This window comes from Zalophus californianus, chromosome 6 (assembly GCF_009762305.2).
Source record: "Zalophus californianus isolate mZalCal1 chromosome 6, mZalCal1.pri.v2, whole genome shotgun sequence".
Taxonomy (NCBI): domain Eukaryota; kingdom Metazoa; phylum Chordata; class Mammalia; order Carnivora; family Otariidae; genus Zalophus; species Zalophus californianus.
In genome coordinates, this window is record NC_045600.1 from 9919737 (window position 1) to 9935636 (window position 15900).

Consider the following 15900-nt stretch of genomic DNA (forward strand, 5'->3'; position numbering starts at 1 on the left):
CTGGGACTCAGCCCCATCATTTCAAGAGCATTTCCAAGATGCTGGTGCAGGGTGCTGGCTCAACCCTTGTTTCATTCCCAAGGTCCCCATGCCCTGGTATTAGGTGTCCTGTGTGTGGCCACGACCCAGAGTTATGTGGGTGAGCTGGGGTGTGGAGTTGGCAGAGGAGACAGGGGACCAGGCATTGCCCAAGGGAAGTGATCTTGGTGTTCTGCAAACAGGGTCCTTCTACCACCTCTAAGACCAGGAGGAGACTGAATTCAGCCTCAGTCTAGAGGCAAACATGGTAGCTACCAGGCATTCAGGACTTGCTTTGTGTTCCCTGCCTTCCTGATGTGCAGGAAAGTGAGTACTAGTATATCCATCGAATCAGTGAGAAGGTGGAAGCAGAGAGAGGTTAGGTAATCAGCCCAAAGGCACACAGCTCATAAGGAGCCGCATTAGCAAGGGGAAAGCTAGGTCTCTTCTGTGCATTGTGCCATGTGACATAGCAAGAGTCCTTCCTTTCAGAACCTAGAGATTCCTAAACTATGTTCTGTAGGGTGGAAATCGTATTACACACTTGTGCTGGGATAGATAACGTGCCCCCCAAAGATAGCCATGTCCTAATACCCAGGACCTGTGAGTGTTCCTTTATATGACAAAAGGGACTTTGCAGATGGGACTAAATTAAAGATCTTGAAATGGAGGGACTAGCACAGATTACCCAGGTGGGTCCTAAACGTAATCACAGGGGTCCTTATAAGTGAAGGCCGTGGGAAATCAGAATCAGAAGAAAGCAACGTGATCGTGGAAGCAGGGGAAGACCGTGCGATGCGGGGAGGCCGAGGATGTGTGCCGGGCAAAGATCTCCGGAGGAAGCCCTGCAAACTTCTTGATGTTGACCCAGTGAGACCGGTTTTGGGACTTTGGGACTTTAGAAGTGTAGAAGAATGAATGTGTGTTGTTTTAAGCCACTACGTTTGTATTAATTAGTTATAGCAGGAACAGGAAACGAGTGTAATACCCCAAAATGGGCTCCAGATGGAAGTATTTGGGAAAGATGGGATTGACCAAGATAGGAAGGACTTCTCCGGCTGTGTGTGCTGTTCCTGGAGACATCCCGTGGACTACATTCTGAGCCTGTGTTATAAGGAATGTCTTGAGAATTTGGGGAAAGTTTGTGGTGACCCCTGACCCCCCACTGCTGCTGAGAAAGGGCTCTGAAAGAAGGGGGCAGAGACTGGGTAAGTTCCGAAGAGAAAGGTTTGGGGGGGATGGTCTCAGGGCATGGTGCCCCATGTATTAGCCTGCTAGGGCTGCCATAACAAAATACCATAGACTGGGGGACTTAAACAGCAGAAATTTATTTTCTCCCATTTCTGGAGGCTAGAAGTCCAAGATCAAGGTGACGTCAGATTTGGTTTCTGGTGAGATCTCCCTTCCTGGCTTGTAGTTGGCACCTTCTCCACGGGCTCTTTGTTCATAAGGGGAGAGAGGGAGAGACGCAGCCCTGGCATCTCTTTCTTTTAAGCACACAGTTCCTGTGGGATTAAAGCCCAGCCCTTATGACTCACCTAACTTTCATTACCTTCCCGAAAGTCCCCATCTCCAAATACAGTCACATTAGGGGTTAGGACTTCAACATGTGAATTTTGAGGTGACACACTTGAATCTGTAACAGCCCCAGTGAGAGGGTAGGATGGGTCAGTGGCCAGAATATGGAAATTTAAAGGACTACATAGATCACAATAGATTTATTTTTCCATTAACACCAAGAGCAGCAGAGACCACCATCCCAACAGGTGGGTTTCACCCGGGGCAGAGGTGGATTCTGCTCAGCCCGCTGAGTGCTACAATGTTGAGCAAAAATGCCTTTAATGAAATGGGGGCCATTGCTGACCCACCTGCCTGGACCCTGACACTATCAGCCCACTTAACCTATTCAGATGACCTGTGTCGTACGAAGTTGTGACTTGCTCTAGAGGACAGGGTTGTGACAAAAGATGAAATGAGAGACTAGTTAACATCTGTGGGGCACCAAAGATGTGTGCTCTATGTATAATAACTCATCCAACGCTCCAAATGGGCTTCCGCATTAGGCAGTATCATCACCATTTTACAGATAAGGGAACTGAGGCACAGAATACCCCATGTCCCATACTGTTATGGGTTGAACTATGTCCCCCCAAATTGAAGTCCTAACCTCCACCACCATAGAAGTTGACCTTATTTGAATATAGGGTCATTGCAGATAGAATTAGTTAAGATGAAATCACACTGGAGTGGACCCTTAATCCCCTATGACCTGTGTCCTTATAAAAAGGGGAAATCTGGACACAGACACACAGAGAATTCCATGGATGTCCAGCAAACCACCTGAAGCTGGGAGGGAGGCCTGGAACAGATTCTCCCTCACGGTCCTCAAAAAGAACCACCACCCTGCCAACACCTTGATCTTGGACTTCCAGCCTCCAGAACTCTGGAACAATGCATTTCTGTTGGTTAAACCACTCAGTTTGTGGTGATTTGTACTGACCACCCTAACAAGCTAATACACTCAGTTATCGGTGGCAGCCAGATTTGAACCCAGGCATTCCAACTCCAAAGTCTGGGTTCTATACTTGGGTGTTCTGTGGCTTCTTGATAACTCCTAGAAGCACGCGTCACCATGCTTTGCTCCCTGCAGCTGCTGCTCAGAGTATGGGAACATGGGAGCCACCGGCTTTAGATCTGCCTTTTCCCAGAGAAGGGTCCCTCGCCTTCTCAGGCAGCCAGGGATGGAGAGGGCTCCCTCCTGCCCCTCACCTGCCACACTGAGTCAGAGCCAGGGGCCCCTAGGTCTGTAGCTTCAGGGGATCCCATGTCCACCCTCCTCTCTCTGCTGCTAAAGCTGCTGCGGGGGGCTCTGTGCCCACTTATGGGGTGGAGAGTGGACGTTGAGATCCAGAGAGATGAAGTGCCTGCCCCACTGCACAGGGTTAGTGGAGAAGCTGGGGCTGCATCCTTCCTTGTTTCCATCCAAATTTCAAGTGCCTCCCCCTCCATCCCCTCCACTGGGGAGATCCCCTGGTTTCCCGGCCAGTGGCCAATCCCCGCCTCGTAACTATTTGTTGAATGACAGAATGAATAACCGAGAGAGCCCATGAGGCATCTCCACACACCCACTTATGAGGGCCAGGCAAACTCATCATTCCACTGGCATCCGGGGTGCCCAGAGTATACCGCTGATGCTCATGGCGCTCCCTATTGCCCCCCCACCCCGCCCTCCTGCTGCAAAGTACAGAAAGCCTCCATTTTTCCCATGCAAGAGAGCTACTGAAACCACAAACCCACTCAGCCCTTCGGAGTGCTGAATGCTGGTCCCTGAGAAGTGGGTTCTCAAGTTGTGTAACAAGTGCCACACAAGTAAGGGACCCCATAGGAGAGCAGCAAAAGAAAAGAGAAGGAAGTCCGGGCACCACTCGGGGGGAATAAGGTGTCCTGGATGGAGTTTTTTTAATTGATTTCTGGGTTTAATGTTCCAAAAGGGCATTTAGGAAATCTGCGGAGTTGGCATAAATATTTACCCAATCAATTCCAGGGATGTGTCAAGGGGGATGGTGCAGAACAAACAGCTCAGGGACCTTGCTCAGGGCATAGCCTTTTTCTTTCATTCATTCATTCATTCATTCATTCATTCATTCATTCACCAAATACCGGTTGAGCCTCAGCCACACGCCAGACCATATGATCAACTCAGGGGCCAGGTTCTGGGGTGAGCGAAGGGAATGCAGGGTGAACAGAGCCCTGCCTTCCAGATGTTCTATCTAATCGGGGCCAGGGGAGGAGAGATTACTGTCCACCAAACACGTTTGATGGTAGGATGGCAACCCACCTTGGGGAGGGTATGAGGCATTTATAGGAGATCCTGGTAGATTCTCAGAGGCAGGGAAAGGGGAATGGGGACCTGTATGGACCACCTGGGGGAGCAGCACGTTTCTGTGGCTGAAGTCACTGGACACACAAGTGCAGGAGGAGGAACTAAGGCAGGAGAGGCAGGTGGGGACCAGGTTGGGAGGGCCTTGACTGCAAGTAGAGGATTGGGAGCTTTATCTTGTAGGCAAGAGGAAGCCACTGAGGGCTTCTGAGCTGGGGAGGGACCAGCTTCATCAGAATATGGAGGCATCACTCCCAAGGCTGAACTGAGGGTGACGGCTCCCCTTTCCTCCCCTTCGTCACACCTGGGATTCACGTTCCTACGCCCCTGGGCAGTGCAGGGGCCACAATAACCCCAGGCCCTTTCACCTGACCCACTTGAATCCACCCACCTGCCTGCCTCTGTAGGGGCAGAGATGACAGTGTCAGCCTGGGCCGGACTTTAAAAAACAGAATTCAACTTCTCAACAGGTGCAGGGGGAAATGGACCAATATTTTCAGTAACGTAGTTGCTTTTCAGCCAATCAAACCAGGGGATGGAAAGGAGGGTCTGCATTCCTCTGAGCATGGGAGGGCGTGGGGTCCTGTAGCATTTCCAGCGCCTTGTATGTGTAGCTCGGGGCTGGTATGATGAGCTCAGCACTTTCCTCCTCTGGGACTTTCCTTTACCAGTGTTGTCCCAGGCTGTCCTGTCCAGCTCAGGGCTGTATTTTAGAGGCCAGGGGAGAGAACCTCAAAATCTCCCCTTCCCACCCTCTCTAGCTTCCTTCCGCAACAGCTTTTCCCACCATAAGCAGGTAGTCTGTCTCCTGCCCTGGATATTGATTTCCTGGTTTCCCACAATGGCCTATTCTTGTACCTGTAGCATGATGTGGGCCAGAGACCACGTCACGCAAAGCCTGGATCATTGTGACTCTGGATCAGTCCTCTCAATGCTGGAGGTGGCCCACAGCCTGTCTCTCCAGTCACCAGTGGAAATCTGGGTTCGTGACAGCAACTAAGCAACAAGAACACCCCTAGAGCCCTGCCTGGGGAAATGCGTTTGCCGTATATAACTGAGGTTTGGGACAAACACAGCCAGGATCTGTTGGCCTGCCTCTTCTTGTGGGAGGGATAGAGGTTTCTTCTCTAAGACCCTGGGTGGACTCTGCTCAGAGAATTCACCCCACATCTGAGTGGGACCATCTGGGTAAGCCCCTATTAGCCAGGTGAAGAAGCAGCCTCAAGAAGGGAAGAGATTGGCCAGAGGCCCTGGAGTACATCAGCAGGAGAGCAGGATGTAAGTATAGGCCCCCAGGCTCCAATCTCATGCTCTTCCTTCTCCTGCGGTGCATCTGTGACCATGGCCATTGATCCTGCCGGATGGGCCACATCTCCACGGTCAAAGGAGGAGGCAGAGCCTGTGCCACCCTGGGGGGTGCTGCCCGTCTTGCTGGGTCTTCCTCACTAGGTCGCTATGGTGGCCACCTTGACTTGTGCTCTCCCAGCCAAGGTCTTCAGAGCCCCCGCTCTAGAAACAAGTCATCCACCCTGCCGGGGACAGCCGGCCGGCTGCCCACCTTGTTTCCCCTTCCATATACACCTTGCCAACCCCCTGGAACTTGGAGCATCTCACCCCCATGTCTGGGACCAGCTATGCCAGGGCAGCGCAGGGCAAACCCCAAAGGGATGGAGAATAGGGTGCATTTATTGCGTACCTACTATGTGCAAGGCACCAAACCAAGCTCCTCATAGCCATCACTGTGTTTGATCCCTTCAAGCGCCTGGCAGGGTTTCTCCCACTTTCCAGGGTGGTGCTCAAAGCGGTGAGATGATCTGCCCTGAGGAGCTGGGTGTCCAGTTCACACATATCTCCCACCACCCACATCCCTCTCCCTTGCCAACAGCTTCTGCCCTGGACTCTCAGGATCTTCTGCGCCCCCCCCTCCGAACATGGAGCTGCTCACACCAAGACCCCCAGGCCACATCCTCCTGCTTGTAACAGAAGAGCCAGCCCTGGGAGGGTTATAGTTTCGTGGGGTTGACAACCTTGCCCAGGAAAAGGATGCTCTGGGTGTTGGTGGAAAAGATCGCCACGAGGAAGGGCCGGTTGAACCGAAGGACACTGCGATTGTGTTGGGCAGACATAAAGGTGATAAAGCTGCCAGTGGCCGCTGCCGCCTGGGTGCCAATCTCATCCACCTCCAGAATGGCTTTGTGGAAACTCTGGGAAGGAAGAGAACATGAATCAGGACTTAGGGAAGACTGGAAGAACCAGAGATCGCTGGAGATCAACACTGCAGCTCACTGCTTGCCAAACCACTTATTGGGGGATCTCACAGAAAGAATGTCTACACTGGGTGGATCTGTGAGCTGGATGACCTCTTATTTATAGGAACGATTATTTCTATCAGCAACTGAAGACTTACTAGGTGCCTAGGGCTCTTCTTAAATCTTCACAGCCACCCGGTAAGGTTGATGTATTATGGCTGTTTTACAGAGGAGGAAAATAAATCCAGACACTCACTCACCCTTGAATGCCATAAGGGGAGGACCTCAACTCTGGAATTCAACTCTGCAACTCAAAGCTCTACCCTGGAGTGCACTTTTGTCTTCTTAACTGAAGTCAAAATTCTCTTTATCTCGTCAAAAAGACCTCTGATACACACACACCCAGCCCAGCCTGGTCTGTATCCTCCTTCTATTTCTATCAATGCATTTATCACCCTCCGTTGTGATCTATGAAGCCCACTTGGCTGTGAGAGCTCCCTGAGGACACAGACTGGGTGGACACCATATCCCCAGCACCAAGTACCACGCCAGCACATGGTGGGTTCGTTCCCAGATGCCCATGTCTGTGGATGGTTGAATGAAACCCAGGCTCTGAGATTTCATGTGGTGGCAGAGAGAACACCCACCACCCAGCAGCTCCCAAGGGGCAGAAGTTCCCCACCGAGTCTCCAGGCATGGATGACCTTGGATGACTTACCTTGGACACCTGCAGTTTTCGCTCTTTGGTGATGCCGGACAGGTCAACCTGCTTCGAGAACAGATCCATGAAGCCCATCTTGGGCAAAATCTGATCTAATTGATAGGCGCCAGAAATGGAGAACTTGGGTAAATGCAGCTTGAGCTTCTTATAAAAATACCTGAAGGAGGCATGGGGTTAGACAAGTGAGGGACCCCAGTGCTCTGTGCTCTTCTCAACTGGCCCCACTCACTCCATCTGACTTTGCTTCAGTACTCCCAGGAACTTAATGCCAGGCCCCTTTGCCCTCAAGAATGCTGTCTGCAGGACCTCCTCCCTTGGGAGCTCATCTTCAACAGAGCTGGCTTTCTGGGGACGTGCCAGGTGCCCAGGGAGGTACGAGTCTCCCTATGTGGTAGCTTTGCCTTCGCCTCTGTTGGGGTCTTATGGTTTTCACTTATTTGGGACCAGATGATTTCTTTGGCTAGAATTCCTCTATCTCATGAGCTGTGCGAATTTTCCATCCACCCGTGGCCTTAGGCTGAGACCCTTATCTATGGTTGGAAATTTTTCCCACTCATAGCCCCAGGGTGATAGAAAACTTCCTTGCTACTTCTTTGGATGGGTGTATGCAGTTTTTTTCAAGTCCCTCTATACTATGCACATTGATCAGAGATCTACCCACTCACTGCACAGTTGGGCAGACCCTCAGAGAGCCAATGTCACTTCACCCAAGTCTTGGACAGTGTAAGGGCTACATCTAGAACCAGGGACTCTTAACTCCTGATCTGGTTCTCTTTTCACTGATCGGGGCAAAATGAGATTTCAGATGTAACAGGAGAGTTCATCATCTAAGAAAACCCATGGAAAGTCTTAAAGCAAATAAGAATGCTTTCATAATTTGGCAATCATCCCCATGTGGGGCACTGGCTTTCCTTAGAAGGGTCCATTTGAAGGGCAATCTTGCAGATTCAGCACCATGGGTCACATTGATTACCTCTTCTGAAGCAAGTTGTTCCACCTTGTTAGCATCTCTGGAGTCAAGACCTCCTCCACCTGCTTCATTTTCCCTTTATCAGGAAGGATGAAAAAGGCCATCATGTTTCCTTGATAATCCATTCGCAGCACCGAGCAGGGCAAGAATCTGTCATGAAGATACCAGTGGTGCTGTGTGTCCTGCAGCATCATAGGCACCTTGACTACTGTATTCTCATCAACATAGAAGTCTTGGGAAGTGGTCTTCGAGGGAATGAATGGTTTCTCCCACAGAGCTGAAGGGAAGAAGGAAAGAAGACACAGGGCACCTGTAGACCAACAAGCCAACCGTCCAGCCAGGGAATGCCTCTCCTACAGTCGTGGAGACGCACAACTTACTATTCCATCACGGTATACTATTCAGATCCTTCAAACCTTGACCTGCCTAAGAAATGGATCTCTCAGGGCTCATTTAGATTCTAAAATGTGAGATACAAGAGGGTATCAGCAACATTGTTTCATGTCTTCACCATTTTTTAAACAGATTTTATTTGTTTGCTTTAGAGAGAGAGAGTGTGAGCGGGGAGGGACAGAAGGGGAGGGAGACAGAGAAAGAATCTCAAGCAGACTCCCCACTGAGGCGTGGAACCGGACAGGGGGCTCGATCCCATGACTCTGAGATCATGACCTGAACTGAAACCAAGAGTCAGGCATTTAACCAACTGAGCCACCCAGGTGCCCCATGTCTTCACCGTTTAATCCACATTGCTGCACTTACATTTTGTTTGCCAACATGGTATTTACGTAGTGGTAGCTTGTTACAACTTTGTAGTGTACTTTCTTGGTTAAAAATGAGGTTGGGCAATCTTTTGTATGTTTATTGACCAACTAAATGTCCTTTTTTTTTTTTATTATTATGTCAGCACCAGTTCATGTTTTTCCCCTGTATTTGTGTAGGGTTGTTTCTTAGTGATTTGCAGGAGTTCTTTCTGAACACTAGTTGTCTATCAGTTGCGTGAGTTGCAAATCCCTTGTCTCTCTCTCTGACTTGCCCTTTCGCTCTATAAGTGGTGTGTTCTGGTGATTGAAATTCTTAATTTTAATGCAGTGAACATATTAGTCTTTTCCTTTGTGGTTAGGTGTTCTGTGTCTTGTTTAGGACAACCTTCCCTTCAAGGTCATGAAGATACTCTCCTATATGATATTCTAGAAGCTTTAGTCTTCCCTTTTGCAAAAAGGACTATATTCCACCTAGAATAAATACTTATTATTGGTTGAAAGGAGGGGTCCAACCCCATTTTGTTCCCCTTGTGGGTACCTAGTTGTCCCAGCACCATTTTTTAAAATCAACTCTTTCCCCAATGCTCCGTCATGGCGGTGACGGGGGGATGCCAGCTTTGACAAATATCAAACGTCCATGTATCTCTCCATGGGGTCATTTCTGGGCTCTATTCTGTCCCATTTGTTTATTCATACTACACAGGCTAAATTAATATAGATTTATGATAAGTCTCACCCTCTGGCAAACAAGTTTTCCCATCTTAACTATTCTTGGCCTTTTACACCCCCATATACATTTTAGAATCAGCTTGTTAACTGCCACCAAAAAGGATAAAAAAACCTGTTAGGATTTTGGTTGGGATTGCATTAAATATTTAGATTAATTCATGAGAGAATTTACATCTTTACCTATTAAGTATTCCTTTTCATGAACATAGTATATCTGTATTTTTAAAAACTTAAGTCTACTTTAATATCTCTCAAGATAATCTTATCTACAGAGATCCTGTGCATCTTTTGTTTGTTTTCTTCTAGGTACTTTTCAGTTTTGAAGGTAAGCCACAATAGTTCCACTCTCTCACCATGTAACCCACAGTGAGGCCTGGGGCTAAATTTACATCCCAAAGTGTTGGGCAGATGTGTCAGAGGGCAGGATGTCTCTATCTCCTTCCTATTTCTGGAGAACCTCTCATTCTCAGGCCAACAACACTAACCCAGCTGGACCTAGGTCTCTTTCAGGAAGAGAGCACCCAAACCTTTCTTTATGGTCAGAGCTTTGGGTAAGATAATGGTATATACTATACATTTAAATTATATTTCAAAAGGAATGGCTTATAGAATATTGTGTAACCATTAAAGTGAGATCTAAATAAAGTTTTCAATAGCATAAAGCTACACACACACACACACACACACACATGCATGTAAAACCTGGTAAATCTGAATAAAGCCTGTAGATTGCACCAATGTCAATTTCCTGGTTTTGCTTTTGTATGAAAGTTATGTAAGATGTATCTAACCTGGATGAAAGGTACATAGGATCTCTCCGTACTATTTTTGCAACTTCCTATAAGTTTATGGCCATTGCAGAATTAAAAAGGTTTTTGAAAAAGTTTTCAGTGGTGCATGAATAATTCCATGTGTAAAATGCAAGTGATGACCAATTTGGCTGGATTGTTAGTCTGGGACTGTTTCCCAGAATCTGTTCTCTATAGATTCTGGGTTCAAGGTGGTTACAAGTGTGAGATTGGGAAGTAGATGTGAAGCAACAACCACACGCTGAAGGTCTTCCCAGGAAGATGAAAAGATGGACAGACTCAGTGGAGCCCTAGATGGAGACCTAGTGGTGCTCCAGGTCAGCCATGCTCTCCTCCAAGTTCATTGTCCAACATTAGCCTTCCAGACCAACATGTCCCTAAGCTGCCACCGGATGCCCAGCATGGGCCTCTCCACAAGCTCCCCCTACATGGACCCACTGTCGTGGCTGGATGTGCCTGGCATATAGATCCCTAATAAGTTCCAAACTTTCACCTGCACCAAGGACTTCACTTTGTCCCTCCAACCTGTTTCCTCCAGGCCTTCACTTGCACACAATTGTGCAAGGCCCAATTCCTATAGCAATCCCCTTTCTCCTGTGATGGAACACTGATAATACACACTGTACAAATCTGTCCCCACACTGTGATTTCAACTGTTAATATATGTGTGTGAATGGAAGACTGGAATGAATTAGGTGAAAATGTTAACGCTGGTTGTCTCAGGGTGGTAGGATTATGGGTAATTTCTCTTTTATACCTTTATGTGGTTTTTAAATTTTTTTTATTTTTATTTATTTATTTGAGAGAGAGAGAGAAGGACAGAGATAGCGAGAGAGAGAGCACGAGCAGGGAGGAGAGGGAGAAGCAGGCTCCCCACTGAGCAGGAAGCCCAATGCAGGACTCGATCCCAGGACCCTGGGATCATGACCAGAACTGAAGGCAGACGCTTAACCGACTGTGCCACCCAGGCACCTCCTTTGTGTGTTTTCAAGCGTCTTCGAAACGAGCATTGTTATCATTAGATTAATTATGATTACTCTAATTATTTGAGTATATATAATGGTCAAAAGTCAACAAACTTCTTTTGCAAAGGGCCAGAAAGCAAATATTTTCGGCTCTATAGCAACTATTTATCTCTGTGGCTGTGTGAAAGCAGCCAGAGACAATACATAAATGAATGGGCATGGCTGTGTGCCAATAAAACTTTATTGACAAAAAGAGGTAACCCATCAGATGTGGCTAGAGATGGTAGTTTGCTTATCCCTTTAGGCCCTCTTCTAAGGAGTATACACAAAAATATGACATAATTTGATCCTCAAAATAAGACTCTGAAGGAGGGACTCTTATTATCCTTACTTCAAGCAAACAACCTGCCCTGTTTACATTGTTGGTAAGTGACAGAGCTTTGATATGAATCCAGCATTTCAATTTGTGCATTTCATACATTACTGTTACAAAGAAAATAAATAAGAAAATATGTCTAAAGGTATGAGGAAACCTCAATACTACACAATCTTAAATATCTGATGCTCTCACATGAATCTTCTAAGGGTTGCTTGACCCTTACTGACCCCATCCATCCACTTCCTCTTTTTTAAATATTTAATCCATCCATAAACCAGAAGGAGAGGGAAGATAAAGGATCCACCAACGAACCAACTCTCACCTTTGAAGTAAATGTAATTCACCAGCACCATTGTGATGTCTGTGCTCAGGTGGCTGACCAAATCCACAATTTTCCCTTGAGTTTCCTCCTTGATGTGGTCATTGATGAGCTGGGCGGTGCCCACAGAGTTGTGGAAGTTGGTGAGGAAGAGTTTGGATTCATAGAAGGCCACACTGTCGTTAAGAAATTCCGGAAGGATCAGCAGGTCCTGGCTCAGGAACAGGGCACTGCCCATGTGCATCTCCAGCCCGTTACCCGGGAGGTGGAGAGTGTGTAGGAGGTGCTGGAAGCCCTGGTGGATGTCCCATTCGGACAGCTCTGTGAGGTTGAAGCCCAGACCCTCAAGGATCTGGGTCTGGCTGTGCGAGCGGGCCCCCAGGGACAGCATGGCATAGGAGGCAGAGATGCTCAGTGGGGAAAAGAAGATGTTGCTGTCAGGACTTTGGGAAGCCATCAGGTGGTAGAAGTGGAGAGCAAAGGCTGTATTCCCTGGGGCAATCTTGAGGCTGGGGGAGCCCTCACCTATGCTTGGAGCTTCCTGATGGGGGATGCCAGTGTTACCCTGGCTGTAGTGCTCAGGGTGCAGCTGACCATGAGAAAGGACCAGCAGTCTGACCAGAAGGAGGAGCAAGTGGTTGGCAAGATGCATCTTCTGCACTCTCACAGCTATAGGAGGAAAGAGAGTGCTTAGGCAATTCCCCAGCAGATCACCCAACCCTACTGAGAAGTTGGGCAAGGCCAGGGCCCCAGGGTGATAAGTGACACCGTGAACTCTTGCAGATGGGCCTGTGGCAGTCTAGCAAAACACCCAGCACCTTCCCAGTGTGTGGTGAAGATGATATTCTGTGGCAGTGCTTTAGATGAACAAAGCACACTCATGCCCCCACCTACCTGCATTTTCATCCTTCTGAGCTCTGCAAGGCACTGGCCTCCTTTCTCATCCCCGAGACTCCAAAAATGACTTAATCAGGTCACCTAACTGGTAAGTACCTGAGCTAGGACACAAAGTCTCCAGACTCAGCCTGGGGATCTTTTTACCATTCGTGTTTATTCCCTCAGCCAAGTGACCCACTGCAGCAAGGGTGTGAATCACCAAAGGTTATTGTAACATCTACCCCACCGACATCCATGGTGTGCTTTACAGTTTACAACATCATTTTAATGCCATTTTGTTTGACCCTCTTACCTAGGTAGAGGTCAGTAGAACTGGCATTCCTACCAACACTCCATACAGATACGATCACTGACATTCGAAAACTGATCTGCCCCAAGTCCCAGGAAAAGGATTGGTCTCTTTTCCTAGTAAACTTAACCTGCCCAAAACAGGGTGTTCTATTTTCTCCACCAAATCTGCTCTGCTGCATCAAATGGATCTACCATTACTCTCTGGTTCTCAGCCCCAAACCAGGTTGTCATCCCTAACCTGTGTCTGGCCTTCCATCCCCTTACCTCATTCTATCTTTCTGCATGTCTGGAAGGCTCTTTCCTCAACCCCTGAGCCTCTCCACTGCCATGACCCTCACTCAGGCCTCCAGTGTCGTTCACCCAGACCAAGCGTCAGAACGCTTTTCCTGCAAAGGGTCAGAGAGTAAACGTCTTTGGCTCTGTGGGCCATATGGTCATGTTGCAGCTGCCCAACCTGGCTGTGTTGGCTGGAAAGTGACCACCCACAAAGCAGGCTTGTGTGTGGCTGGGTTCTGGTGAAACTTTATTTATGGACAATGAAATATGAATTGCATATACTTTCATAGATCACAAGATATTGTCTTCCTTTTGATTTTTTTCAACCATTTACAAATTTTGTGTTTATATCTATATCTTATATATATGTTATCTCTTGCATTCTTAGCTCAGGGGCAAGACAAAAATAGGCAGTCGGCCAGATTTGACCCACAGGCCACTGTTTGCTGAGCCCTGACTTAGACCACTGTTGTTTCCTATCTGGTCTTTCTTTCCATATTTTCTTTTCTTTTCTTCTTCTTTTTTTTTTTTAAAGATTTTATTTATCTATTTGACAGAGAGAGACACAGCGAGAGCAGGGACAAAGCGGGGGGAGTGAGAGAGGGAGAAGCAGGCTCCCCGCCGAGCAGGGAGCCCGATGAGGGGCTCGGTCCCAGGACCCTGGGATCCTGACCTGAGCCGAAGGCAGACGCCTAATGACTGAGCCACCCAGGCGCCCCTCTATTCTATTTTCTACCCAGGAGTTGGAGTGACCACTTCACTCACCAACTTAACGCCAGTCCCCAAAGCATGGCTTCCTACCAAGCTATAATACCTTCTCCCGCCCTAACCCTCACATGTGTATTTCTCTCTGACTTTGCAGCGAGTTACCCAGAGTTCCCCTCTGTCAGGCACCCTCCAAAAACACCTGGATCAGGAGCCAGAGGACCTGGGTCCTAAGTCATGTGTGGCCTTGCGGGAGGCTGTTTCTGGGCCTGGACACCAGTTCTCCCACTGGTGTGATGAGAAGGTTGGCCCAGTCATGTGTAGGGGTCTTTCCAGCCTTAGGATGTTTCACCTCTAGGTCTTTCCTAGTCTTGGCACTGGAAGTCATGTTTCAGAACTCCCGGTCCTGGGCAAACTAGAAGATTGATCACCCTCCCTTTCAAGTCTCAATTGCGGCCCTCAGAGAGTTACTCACAGTCAGTCCTGGTATGGTCCCCCGGGCAGCTGTCTGAGCACTAGGGAAGCCCAGGAACAGGGCCTGGGTTTATCAAGCCCAGGAAGGTTGGCAGAACTTCTCAGCACCACCAGCACCACCTACCACCCCCCCCATTAGGTAATTATTAATGAACAGACCTATGGGTGCAGCGTGGAGTCTCAACACAGAGAAACTTCACTGAAAGCTGGCTCAACCCCTCCGGGGATGACCCCCCCCCTTCCATCCGGGAGGACTCCAACAGAGTTCACCCCTTGCTGTTTGTGTCATGCACTAAGATCTGCCTGGCACATGCTTCCCCCTGAGGCCCAGGGGGCCTGTTAGTGGATGTGGTCTCCACATTGCCCCTCATTGGCCATGTGAACTCAGGCACATCCCTGGGTTTTTCACGACCCCCCATTCCATCCCCCACCACCTCTTATAAAATGAAGAGATGGATCAGACCAGGGGTAGCAAACCTCAGTGCCTTCATGATCCTGGGAAGGCTGTTTCCAGGGTGACATAATGAGGAATGGTGGGCATGTGGGACTGGAGAGGGTTAGCTCTGCAGCCATCAGGACCCATCAGGAGGGGCTGGATCCTGCCTTGGGCCTCCAGTTTTCAATCCTGGACTATGTGATTGCTCAGGAACCTTCCAGCTTTAAACGTACATGATTCAGTGATGGAACCCTCTGAGAGGCCGCGTGTTGGCCTTCAAGGAGAATGCATCCCAGGGGCAAGGGTGGCATGGGGTGGGAGCAAACTCCTCCGTGGGCCAGGAATCCAATTGCACACTTCCTTTTTAATTATGGATTTTGAAGTTGCTTTACGTGCAGTGCTTGGTGAGCCTGGGCACCCTTGGACCATTCTGGGGCAGTTGAATATGTGGGTGGCATGTGACTGTTTCTTAAGCCCAATGGGGAAGGAAGCGATGTGGTCCTCAGTGTCCTGAATGAGATGCCCTTGACATTCAGGCTTCCTCTAGTGGGCTTTTCTGAATGTGTCTCCAGGTGCTTGGGGCTTTGACTTGAGTGGAATATATACCAGTGAGCAGCAAGTTTGGCCTGCGAGCCCGGAGCTGGGCAGAGCAGAATGGTGGGGAAGGTACAAGTGCAGGTTTGGACCCAGCTGGCCTGGGGTCTGCATCCCAGCCTGTTGTTGGGCTCTGAGAAGTTCAGGGTTGTGTCCAAGTTCACACGACAGAAATGCATCAACACCAGGGCAAGAGAGGAACTTGCCGTGCCAGGTGAGAGTGAGAACTATTACCCACTTGCATCTCCTCTCTCACCACACACATGCACACACACCCCAGCAGGACTGTCCTTATCCCATTTTACAGATAAGAAAACGAAAGCCCGGAGAAGTTGCTAGCTCAGATTCCAGAGTTAGACTGAAGCCCGTGTTCTTTCTCTGCTTGGACAAATCTGTCATTCCTCTAGACTATCTGCTCTGGTTTTGT

At 48.7% G+C, this 15900-nt stretch overlaps 1 protein-coding gene across 1 annotated transcript; it reads right to left on the reverse strand.

The window, feature by feature from the left end:
* Nucleotides 1–1330: 1330 nt before the first annotated feature.
* Nucleotides 1331–14531, reverse strand: SERPINA4 (serpin family A member 4). Its single transcript, XM_027572684.2, has 5 exons — nucleotides 14445–14531; nucleotides 11804–12469; nucleotides 7842–8115; nucleotides 6866–7025; nucleotides 1331–6102 (listed from the first exon to the last, which is right to left on the reverse strand). Exons 2-5 carry the CDS (start codon nucleotides 12450–12452, stop codon nucleotides 5902–5904), a joined length of 1284 nt encoding a protein of 427 aa, XP_027428485.2. The 5' UTR covers nucleotides 12453–12469; nucleotides 14445–14531; the 3' UTR covers nucleotides 1331–5901.
* Between the last annotated feature and the right edge of the window lie 1369 nt (nucleotides 14532–15900).